The sequence below is a fragment of the Marmota monax genome, unplaced genomic scaffold (genome assembly GCF_021218885.2).
Source record: "Marmota monax isolate L192 unplaced genomic scaffold, Marmota_monax_Labrador192_F-V1.1 WCK01_AAM20220418_F8-fsc00035, whole genome shotgun sequence".
Lineage (NCBI taxonomy): Eukaryota > Metazoa > Chordata > Mammalia > Rodentia > Sciuridae > Marmota > Marmota monax.
In genome coordinates, this window is record NW_026691961.1 from 8,617,771 (window position 1) to 8,629,951 (window position 12,181).

At 48.3% G+C, this 12,181-nt stretch overlaps 1 protein-coding gene across 3 annotated transcripts in view; it reads left to right on the top strand.

Moving 5' to 3' along the window:
- Cramp1 (cramped chromatin regulator homolog 1) overlaps positions 1 to 12,181 on the top strand; it is a 54,307-nt gene that overhangs the window by 22,639 nt on the left and 19,487 nt on the right. For all 3 annotated transcript variants that reach the window (XM_046442053.2, XM_046442043.2, XM_058578725.1), the window contains 3 exons: positions 2,242 to 2,290; positions 11,258 to 11,343; positions 11,782 to 11,905. In XM_046442053.2, coding sequence (XP_046298009.1) covers positions 2,242 to 2,290; positions 11,258 to 11,343; positions 11,782 to 11,905 — 259 coding nt within the window. The remainder of the gene's footprint in view (positions 1 to 2,241; positions 2,291 to 11,257; positions 11,344 to 11,781; positions 11,906 to 12,181) is intronic.

Consider the following 12,181-nt stretch of genomic DNA (forward strand, 5'->3'; position numbering starts at 1 on the left):
TTATGTGGTGCTGAGGATCAAGTCCAGGGCCTTGCACGTGCTAGGTGAGAACTCTACCACTGAGCCACAACCCCAGCCCCCCCCCCCCATTTTTGATACTGGGAATTGAACCCAGGGGCACTTCTGAGCCACATCCCCCACCCCTTTTTATGTTTTATTTTGAGACAGGTCTCACTAAATTGCTCAGGACCTCAGTAAGTTGTTAAGATTGGCTTGGAACTTACGATTCTCCTGCCTCAGCCTCCCAAGCCACTGGGATTATAGGCATGCGTCACTGTGCCTGGCATTGGGAAAGTGAATTCTTGAAAGACCTCTTAGTGCCTCCATGAGCAACTGTCCATGTGCTGCTGTCTCTGGCTACTTGGTAGATGAGTTTGAGAGAGACTGGAGATTAGAGTGAGCTTTGTTGACAAGGCTCATTCTGCCTTGGGTCTTCAGACTGACATAAGTCCTAATACAGCCAGCTTGAGCTTCCACACACTGACTGAGTCATGCATTCTCTTGGCTTCTCTGTGGACTGATGTTAGCCAATTAAAAAAGGACTCAAGGACATTCAGGCTTGAAGGAATTGAGTGACATGCTCCTTTGTGAAGCAAGTGACTGGCTCTGGAAGCGGTGAAGTGGGCACAGAACTATGTGGTATGCCTCATGTAGTGATGCCTGTGACTGGCTCTAGCCCTCACCATCTTGAGCAGAGCTTCTGGGTAGAGGTTCCCTTCTCGGTTCCTGTTGCAGTGTCTGGAGCCTGAGCTCTGGAGCTGAGCATCCAGAATGGACCCACTGAGGTGTGGGGTCAGTGGTGCTAGTGCCTTCTGCTGAGAAACCTTTTGTCAGGGGTTGGGCAGTCTCAGGTCACTAAACAGTACATAGGCTTTGCTCCTTGCCCTCTTCCTTGTCATCATTCATTCCCATTCCTCCCAGGACAAAGGCAGAAGACCCCATGTGGCCCACAAGGCCCTGGTGATCTGCCTTGGCCTCCTCTTCCCAGACCTTTCTCTATACAACCTGCCAGCCCAGAATGGTGGAGCCTTCAGCCTACCCTCCCCTCCCCTAACCTGTCCCTTCCTGCAGACCTCAGCTCCAGTGTTCCTGAGCTCCCAGCCAGTCTGGGGGCCTCCTTGTCCTGAATGCTCTTAGAATCATCATGGCTCAGGGAGGGTGACTGGTTGGTGCCCATCTGAAGGTAGTGCTGTACCTGTTTAGTTTGCCAGGAGCCCATCTGCATTCACCCTTTCTGATGTTCTTTCTCATTTTCTGAAGACCTGTTTCCATTGGGATTCCTTCTCCTTCCACCTGAAAAACTTATTTATTTTCTGTCATGCGCTTGTGCCATCTGTGAATGCTTCTAGTTTGTGTTTACCTGCAAAACCTTCATTTCATTCTCTTTCTTGAAGGATACCATTGTGGACACAGAATTCTAATTTGATAGTTTCTCCTTTCATCACATAAAAGGCGTCAGCCAGTGTAGTTGGCCTGCACTGTTCTGATAAGGGGTCGGCAATCACTGGGGTCCATTTTTCTCTGTGTGAATTACAGTCTATCTCTGGCTGTTTTTAGCATTTCATTTTGTCTTTGGTTTCCAGCCTGGCTATGTGCTTGTGGTCCTCCACTCTCCCAAACATGCAGAAGAATTCAAAGAGCCTAGGATTTTTACAGTGAGCACTCTAGCACCCACCACCTGGGTTCTCCCGCTAGCTTCTCACCTGCTTTCCTGCACAACATAGGACAATGATAAGGTTGGAGGAAGTGGGACTTCTGCTTTGGCAAACACCAGGGCATTGGATTCATCATTCAGCAGGGCCTAGGGTCCTGAGGATTCCAAACTATACCCGAGGATCCTTGAATGGACTCTGCTGGGTGTGGAGCCCAGCAGGGAAAGTACACAGGGCTAGCATGGTACCCAGAGGAAGCAGAGTTGTCAGAATCAGGCAGTCTGGGGTAGGCAGCAGTTTGGCAGTGGCAGGGAATTGGGGGCTTCTGAGAGGAGAGGTCAGCTATGAGAGAACACGGTTGTCCTTGAGGAAGAGGGTGGGCAGAGGCTATGCCAACTGGCTGAGCTGTGCTGGTCAGCTGACTTGCTGGTTGATTTTGGGGAGGGGGCTGCAGCTGTTGCAGAGATTTCCTTCTGGAAGAACTTGAGTGTTTGATGGCAGGATTTGGAGTCTGTGGAAGGAGTCCCATGGGAACCTGCTGTTTTGCTCTGACCCCCGTGGCCTCATTTGTCTACCTTTCCATTCAAAGGTATGGACGACAAGAATGCCACGAAGCTGAACGAGCTCATCCAGGTTGGGTAAGTACTGGGCAGGTGGACAGTGTCTGCTCCCTTTGGACGTTTGCGTCCACACACCAAAAGAGGAAGCTGAAGTAAGTGCAGTTTTCTTCCATTTCCAACAAGGATCCTTGGAATTAGAACTCAGGTTCTTTCAGATGCCTCTCCCGAGACCCCTGAGTCTGCCCTTTCTATTGTTGGGGTCTGGGAAGTCCCTGGGTCTTGCTTCCCCTTTTCTTTACCTCTGTGCTCTTGTGGGTCCCTTGGCCTCTAGAAAGTCTTCCTTGCCATTGTCCTTCTCCTCAGCCACTTCAGTGGCCTCTCCTTGATTATTGTGCCTGTGAATGTTCCTGCCATGGAGCCAACACTTGGTCTGGCTCTCTGCTCTTTTCCTCTCCTTGTGCTCCTGATCTCAGAGCTCAAATGATCTCAGGGCCCCTGGCAGCTCAGGTGATGCTTGCTTGGCCCCGAATTAGTGACATTCTCTCCAGGGACACTACCTACATAGGGACTTGCTGTGTGAAGACTTCTGCATGCCCAGTTGTTGATTCTCCCTGCTGCACTGCTGTGCGCCTACCCTTCTGGACTGTGTGCAGTTAGCCTTCAAGTCCCCCTAGCTTCTGATGGTCTCCTGAGCCAGACCCCAGGCCAGGCCGGTGTCAGCACCCCAGCTTCTCTCCAGTTCCACAACTGCCCCGCTAACCCCTCTGAGGCAACCCTCAGCCCCTCTGTTAGTGTTTCAACTCTGTCTAGTCCTTTGTCACTCTTCTGGTTGAAGGGTTCCAAATCTACTCATTTCCAAGTCTGTGCTTTGGTTATAAATCTCGCCATTTGAAAACCTCCACTTCCCTGCTTTAGGTGTGTTTCCATTTGGTCCAGTACTGGCCAAACCTCCCCTCTTGGTCCTCATAGCCACCCTAGTTCAGCCCTGGGGGTCCAACTGATATGCCTCTGTTGGGCTACACTGCAGGGCCCAGCTTGGCCACTGCATGCTGCAGTCTGGGAGGGTTCCTCACTTGGTGTGGGGCCCTCATCTCCCACCCCAGCAGGCACTTCCTTGTTCTCTGGGCATCTGATCTGTGCTCTTACCAGCTCCTCGGAGCTGTTGTGAACTCACTGGTCTCTGTCTGCAGAACATGGCCTTCTGAATCTTTGGAGCCTTTTCTGTACCCTGGAAGTCTGACTCCTGGGTGCTCCCTTGGTGAGCACCTGGAGTCCTGTTGTGTTTTCCCCACATGGCAGAAACTAGGTCGTATTATTGTCAAAGGAAAGAGCCACGACTGGCCAGGGCTTCCAGAAAGTTAATGATGGAACTTTTGAAGTAGAGATGGTTTTAATACACAGATGAATTAGAGACTGCTGGGAAGAGGGGCCACCAGCTGTGCTTGTGGGGGATGAGGAGGTAGGATCACCCTGCCCAGCATCTCTGTCTTGACCTCAGGGTCCCACCTTCCTTTCCCCTTAACACCTGCTCCTTCTGTCAAGCTGAGCAATGTTGTACACAGGCTGAGTTGAATTCCCCGAATGAAGCCAGTATTCTAGGCCCTTTGATTCCCCTCTAGGACGTGGCAGGCCCAGTGCTAGGGGTGTGCCAATGGGGTGCATTTCCTGCAGAGTGGACTCATGCTGCTGAGTGCATATATTAAGCAGCCCAAGAGAGCTTCTCTAAGCAGCAGATTCCTTCTGACCACAAAGAATCATGTTTATATGGAGCAGCTAGCTCTCTAGATCAGAGACCAAGGACACCTGATGACCAAATGTAGGGATTGAGATTTGGACCCTGGATCTTTAATAAAAGGGAAGAACAGTCACCAAGGGATCACAGTGACTTGTGGGCAGATGGCTTTTGGGCTGTGTGCTAGGTGATGGTGTTGTCCCAGGGTTTCCTTGCGCTACTGACCATAGGCTATTATTCTGGAGCGCCTGGGACCCTGGTGGAGCACTTAGGGCAAGCCATCTTCAGGCCCATCAGTAATTCGCAGGAGGATTAGCTCAGGGAAGGGCAGGGAAAGACTGGTACCTCAACTGTGTTACCCCTGGCCACGATAGCCCTTGGCAAATGGTGTGTCCTTGAGCTTGGGTATAGCCAACATTGGACGGCAGACAGGATAGCAGCCTTGAAGTGTGCTATAGTTCATGCACCATCTTTGGTGCTGCTTATAGAGGTGCAGCCCTGGTTCCATGCGAATCAGTGGGAAGTGGCAATGGCAGTGTAGCCTTGCATTTCCCCTGGACCCTTCCAGCCTCCTGTTCCTAAATTGCTGGGTTGGTGACCGCCCCAGTTGGATTTTGGTTGCTGAAGTTGGCTGCACCGCCCCCCGCCCTGGTGCAGTGACTTCAAGATAGCTCTGGAAGGTGGCACATTAGCAGGTTAGAGATTGATTTTCCCTTTTCTTTCTTTCTTTCTTTCTTTGTTTTCTTTTTTGGTACTGGGGATTGAACTCAGGGTGCTTAACTCCTGAGCCATATCCCAGCCCTTTTTTATTTTTAATTTTGAAATGGGGGTCTTGCTAAGTTGCTGAGGCTGTCTTTGAACTTGTAATCCTCATGCCTCAGCCTCCTGAGCGGCTAGGATTACAGGCATGTACCACCATGTCTGGCTCCCCTTTTCTTAATAAGGCCAATATCTATGAGGCTCACCTGACCTTGTGGTAGCACCTGTCTGAAGCCTGAGAAGGTGACTGAGGGCTGTGGGTGCTGACAGAGAGCATGCTAGTGTGAGCAAGAATCACAGCAAGTGACCAAATTGAGTGCCCAGTGAGGCCCAGGGAGGCATGTGAGCTGGAACTGAAGAACCCATGAGATGCCTGTCATTCTTGCTCTTGGGGCTCACCTGGTATGTTTTGTCTCAGAGGTGCTGACAGTACTCTCCAGAAGGTGCTTTGACAGCTGGTGGAGAGACTTCTGTCTGCAGTGGTGGGGGCTGAGGCAGGGAGACTGCACAGTGTGTTCTTCTGTCTACAGGTGTCTGAGTGTAGGTCTGTGCGGGGTGGATGCTGGGTATTCAGTGGGGGCAGCACTGGTATGGCAGTGAATGCAGATCTGTCAGTGGGTATGTGCTCATGGGCGCCTGCAGCAACCTAGGCTGAACCTTACAGTGAAACGCATGGAGGGGGGACACTGAGGTAACAGGAAGGAACTCTGCCTGGAGCTGCTAGGGAGATGTCATGGCACTTAGTCTGGAGGCACAGAAGTACAAAAGGGTGCAGTGGCTAGAGGAGAGGGCAGGTGCAGAACAGGCTAGAAGGGTGGCCAGGCTCTTCTCAGCATGCTGGGCATTGGTGGTCTCCCAGCGTCTCAGGAAGCTCCTGAGGAGGTGAAGCAGGAGACCTCCTCCCACTGTGCAAAACTGGTCCACTTTACCCTGTGGAAGATAGATTTGGGGTATGTCTTGGCAGGGTAAGATACAGACATCTGTTTTTTTGTTTTAATATTTAAATTTATATATTTTTCACTTGGTGGTGTACAGTTCTCTTAGAGTTGGGGGTTTTTAAAACGTTTTATTTTTAGAGCACTTTTAGGTTTAACGAAAAGTTGTGTCAATTATGGAGTTCTGATATCCTCCTCTCGCCTCCCCAGGTACTACCCTCTTGCATTTGGGTAGTGCATTCGTTAGTTGATGAACCTCCCCTGACATTGTTATCACCAGAGTCCGTCGTTTACGCTAGGGCTCCCTCCCTCTTGTTGATGTCTTGTCAGTTTGGACGATGCGTGTGTAATGACATGTCTATATTCTCCCTACTACGAAAATCCCTCCCTGCCCAGTCCCTGGCAATCCCTGATCTTTTGCTATCTTTGCATTCTGGTTTCCCTATTAGCACTTGGTTCAGATTGGCATTTGCCACTCGTCGCTGAGTTTAATAGGTGCGTGGAGATGTGGAGTCCCCAGCAGCCAAGACCCAGCCACTGATGCTGTTCTCCATATCCTGTAGTTTTCTCTTTTCCAGAAACTCATTGAATGAAGCAATCATGTAGTCTCTAAGATGGAACCCCCGCCCCAGTAGTGTGCCTGTTTGTTGGCCTATTGCCATGAAGCTGTTGTGTGATCAAGGGTTTTCATTTCACTGGTAACCCCCAGGACGAGGGGATGGCTAGCCAGTGTCTGACTTGACAAGACACTGCCAAACCGCCTCCAGCTGCTCCCACACTCCCAGCACTCAGTATGTGCAATTTGTGTGTTCTAAGCCATCCTCATTGTGGCTTTGATTTGCATTTCCCTGGTGATCCATGAGGTTGATACTTTTGTGTGCATATTTGCCTTCTGTGTGTCTTCTTTGGTGAAGTGTCTCTTCAGATTTTCTTCTTATTGAGCTTAGTGTTTATTTCTGTATATTCAGACATGCCACCTCCAGGTGCCTTTTGTGTCCTGTTTATTTTTATTTTTTGTTTTTGTTTTTTTGGTACAGGGGATTGAACTCAGGGGCACTCAACCACTGAGCCACATCTCCAGCCCTATTTTGTATTTTATTTAGAGACAGGGTCTCACTGAGTTGCTTAGCGCCTTGCAAGTCCTGTCTGTCATTGTTGTCTTCTGTGGTCTGCTCTCCATATGGTGTCTAAGAACCTTGCCCAGCTATGGTCAAGATTGTTCCCTGTGGCTTCTTTTAGAGTTTTTATGGCTTTGTACTTGGATTAAGTTTTGTGGGTGATGTAAAGTATAGGTGGAGTTTCATTTTCTTGCCTGTGGGTGTTGCTTTGCTCCAGTGCCATCTCCAGTGAGCTCTTGTGCCTTGCCAGAGACCAGAGTGCACTGTCCCATGCAGCTCTGTCTCTGGCCCTTCTGTACTTTCTCATTCATTTATGTGCCCATTCTCTCCCCCAAAGACTTCTTAGTTGTTGTTTCTTTTCTTTGTGCACGCAGGTGCGCATGTGCATGAGAGAGCAAGAGCATGTGTACCAGGGATTGCACCCAGGGGCACTTAACCATGGAGCCACATCTCCAGCCCTTTTTACATTTTATTTTGAGACAAGGTCTCATTAAGTTGCTTAGGGCCCCATTAGGTTGCCCAGGCTGGCCTTTAACTTCCAACTGTCTTGCCTCTGCCTCCCAAGTTGCTGTGATTACAGGTGTGTACCACTGTGTCTGACTCAGACTCTAGTTTTTAAGGACAAGCATAATACCTGTAAAGTCAGAAGAGAAATAGAGATAAATTACAAAGGTGCATGTGGAAAAATGCGTCTTAATTCAATTCCGAAAGCAACAGAGTGCTTAATTTGCCCTTACTTCCCACACAGGCCTTTTCTAGTTAACTGTGAATCTCCTTTCAGTTATAGAATTATAAAATAAGGAATAAATGAATTGAGAAAAGGTCTAAATTAAAATGAAATTCTATTACATCATTTACAGACCTGATAGCATAGAATGTAGCATGTGCTGCTTAGATTTATCCAGTAGTTTTGCTAGGAAGAAAAAAATCTCGTGTCAGAAAGAAAGCCAGGCTGCCTTTGATCCAGTGGATGTGCTTGCAGAGGCACTGTGTGTGACTGTCCAGGGGAGCTTAGGCTTTGATTCCTCCCACCCTTGTGCCCTGGGGGCATACTGGTCTGCCTGTCTTTCAGCTCCTGAGGGGTAGGGGGTGCATGAACAGCCGTTCTCATTGTAAGTCAGAACATGGCTGGTGTGGTGCCCCAGACTTGGGCTGGTCATGGAATTTGCATTTGAGAGAAAAGGAAAAAGATCATCATCTCAGAATGGTTCCCTGGTAATAAATGCAGGTGCAGTCACTCTATTTCGATGAAGGAAGAAAAAGGAAGTCACAAAGTAGCAGTGTAACTGAAGCTAGGATTATTACAAACACAGGTGCCACATGACACAGCTCGCCTGCTGTTGAAGTCTTGCCTCTGCTGTTTGGTTTTGAGGCCCGTGGACAAGCAGTGATGAGCAGAAAAGCCCATTTGCTTCCAGAGCTCTCATTGGAGGAGGTTGTGAGCTGACTTCAGGCTGCATTGCTACTTGTTGTGAGCTGACTTCAGGCTGCATTGCTACTTGTTTTAGATGTTCCTCCTGGTTACTATTCCTGCAGCCCTACCCCAGCATTACTAATATATTGAACCACTGTACCATTTGTTGTCTATGGGTTCTACCTGGGATAAGGTGGTTCCATAGGGAAGGTAGATCCCCGGGGTGCTTTATACCACCGAGTTACATCCCCAACCCTTTTCTTAGATTTTTATTTAAAATTTTAAAATAGCGTTGCCCAGGCTGGCCTTGAATTTGTGATCCCCCTTCCTCAGCCTTAAATATCTGGGATTATAGGCATGTCCCACCATGCCTGGCAATAATGTTAACTCAATAGAATATTTTGGAGTCGGGCGCGGTGGCGCATGCCTGTAATCCCTGTCGCTCAGGAGGCTGAGATTGAGAGTTCAAAGCCACACTGAGCAATGATGAAGCGCTAAGCAACTCAATGAGATCCTATCTCTAAATGAAATCCAAAATAGGGCTGGGGATGTGGCTCAGTGGTTGAGTGCCCTTGAGTTCAATCCGTGGTACCAAAACAAAAAAAAAAAAAAGATGTTACTTGGAGACCTGTTTTCTCTGAATTATCCCTCCAGACCAAACATGGGTGGGAAGTAAAAGAGTTCTTCCTGAGGTCTTCTTGTTTCCTCAGTCAGGTTTTCCAAGTATCAGCTCTGCTCTTTGGTGTCAAGCACAGAGAGAACTCAGTCAGTATTTGGGTGGAGGGTGGGTAGAGGCTAAACAAATGAGTGAATGGATGAAAGGATGGAGATGAACAGATGGAAGGATGGATTGACTGAAGAAAAGACAGTTGAGTAGATTGATGGATGGATGAATGAAGGGGCAGATGAGAGAATGGGTGGATGGATGAGTCTATGGGTGGATGGGTGAATGGTGAAGAGGCAAATGAGATGGATGGAAGAAAGGATAGATGAGTATGTATGGATGAATGGAAGGATGGACATATAAGTCAGTGCAAATGAATGAATGGAAGGATGGATGACAGATGGATGGTTGGGCAAGTGGAAGAATGGTAGATGAGATTGTAGCTGCCATGGCTTGAGCAGTCATTGAACTCTCCCCTCCCCCCATGCCACCTTGGGACCTCGCTGTCTATTTGGCTGGCCTTATAATAAGCACATTAAAGTTTTTAGAGGCATTGTTAGAATCCACTATGTAAGGATTGAGACTTCTTCATGTTGCAGTCAGCTGTTTCCCTGTTTTAGGAGGGGACCCAGCTTTATTCCTGAGAGGTAGAAGTGGTGTGGCCTTTTCTTCCTGTCTGAGGCTGCTGTAGCTGGTTGTCTTTTCATGTGTACAATTGAACTACTCTTAGGTCAAATTAGGGAACTATCAGTCCCTCCTGCGCTCATTCTGTTTAAAGCTATAGTTCATGTTCTGATATCCAATTATAAGCAGGATTTTCTCACAATAACATTTTTAAAAATTACACAAGTATTATCTAATATGCTCAGAAAATTTTCAAACACAAACATATGAAATAGACAACTACCCTATCCTGTTCCCCTCGCCAGAGATTTTCTTCCCATTTACACCATTGAATTTTATTCTTAGGGAATTTATGTGCGTAAATGTGCAGATACAAACATAAATATGTACAGATGAATGTGTCACTTTCTGCACATATATGTGCTGTCACTTTTTCACTGACTACTTCTCAGAAATTGAGTGGCAGTTACAAAAGCATCTCTGAACTAACATGATTGCAACTGGATGTGGGTCAGTCAGAAAGGCTGTCACAGCAGAAATCCATGACATGTGAGGCACATCCTCACCTGGAACATTCTGTGAAATGCAGATCTGCATATGTTGCTCCCCACCGGGCAGGCCATAGCTTTTCCTTGGACTAGAAACCTGTTCTTCTCCCAGATCAGAAACTCTGCTGTATCCCTTGTGCTTTCTAGTTTTGAAGTGAGTAGGGACCCATAGCAGCAAGAGTTAATTAAGGGCCATGTCAAGCCTCACTTCACCTCCACTTTTAAAACCACCTGCCTTTATGGAGGGTTTCACAAGTATTCCAGCTGTGTTTTGGAGGAACTGTCCTCTTGCTTTCTTTTTTGTACTGGGGATTGAACCCAGGGGTGCTTTACCACTGAGCCACATCCCTAGCCTTTTTTGTTTATTTTTTTTTTTTTAGAGAAAGAGAGAATTTTTTAATATTTATTTTTTAGTTCTCGGCGGACACAACATCTTTGTGTTTTTTTTTTTTTGTATGTGGTGCTGAGGATCGAACTCGGGCCGCACGCATGCCAGGCGAGCGTGCTACCACTTGAGCCACATCCCCAGCCCTCCCTAGCCTTTTTCTACTTTTTATTTTTTCACTTTTATTTTGAGACAGGGTCTCACTGAGTTGCTGAGGGCCTCAGTAAGTTGCTGAGGCTGGCTTCCCTTGAACTTGTGTCCCTCATGCCTCAGCCTCCCTAGTCTATGGGATTACAGGTATCTTGTAATTGTAACACATTGCAGCTTTGACAAACGTATTCAGGGCCTGCCCAGGGACTCCAGGCATGGGCCTGTGATACCCTGTTCTCTGGCTGCTTGTATTCTGGGCCCACCAGTGTGGTTTAAAGAGGGATAGGTTGCAACACTGGTGTGGCAAGGCAGTCAGGAAGAAGGTTCATAGAGGTTATGTAGGGGTGGATTGAGATATATCACCTGGTCATGTAAGGTAGCTTTGCAGTTTGTGAGGCCCCAGGATGAGAAGCACATGGAGATTGGATGGGTGGAAAAATGGACAGCCATTTGCCCAAGTGCAGAATAGTGGTTTTAATGGGCTGGGAGAAGAGCTTGTGCCAGGGAATTTGCCAGAGTAGGGGGAACATGGCACGTTTCCCGTAAACAGCAGACATCTCCTGGTCAAAAAAGTTGTGGATGTCCAGAGCCACAGCCTTACTTGGTTCTGGGTGACAGCATGGGAGCCTCTGTTCCTACATAGTGCCCCTTAGGGGGCCGTTTCTTATGTGTGTTGATCCAGAGGCATCAGCACTTCTTCCCAACTCTCTTCCCAGAGCCACCACAGTACGTTACAAAGGGAGGAACCTGCGGATCAAAGCACCCATGTGCCGGGCCCTGAAGAAGCTCTGTGATCCTGATGGTAGGTGACCAGGGGAAGGCCGGGACACCTGTAGCTCAGTTGTTTTATTGTTTGGTAACAGCCTGAGCTAAGAATGTTTTCTGCCGAATAGTTCTGTGCCTGGTCCAGCTGAATCCCAGTACTGCAGATAGATAGTTTTTCCATTTGAAATGCAGTGCCTCCACTCAGTAGATCAAGTTTAGCTCAGAAGCCATGGCAGTATCAAGACAGAGGGCTCCAAGCTATTTGGAGCAGATCTTTTGTGGCCTTTGTGCATGTGTATAAGTGGCTTCATTAGCTGCTCCCTTGCTGGGTTTCCTCTGCCTTCCTTGCCTCTGGTCCCAAGGCAGTCTGTCCATAGCACTCTGATTCTGTTGTTGTTTTTTTTTTGGTAAAGCACTTTACTTTCTGCCTTGAGGTTGATCTGCTCTGGACTTTCATGGTCTCTCCCTTTTGCAGGCCTCAGTGATGAAGAGGACCAGAAGCCAGTGCGTCTGCCCCTGAAAGTCCCTGTAGAGCTACAACCACGGAACAACCATGCCTGGGCACGAGTGCAGAGCCTTGCCCAGAACCCACGCCTTAGGTAATGTGGCCTTCAGCCTGAGGAGGGTCCCTGTAGTCTGGACAGGGATAAAGGGTACTGTTTGGGTTTTCCTCAGGGAGTTGATGCAAGGAGCAAGTTTCACCCTAGTGCTCTGGCGTCACTTGAGGACAGGGTGTGGGTGTGATGTTGCCACAGTGGTGGTCTGATGGGGGCCCTGCAGGTGCTGAGCTACAGTCCCATGCTTGGCCAGGGTTCTCAGGAGTGTGAATGATAAGAGAAAGTCTTGGCTAGAGGGCAAGTGGCCGCAGAACCTTC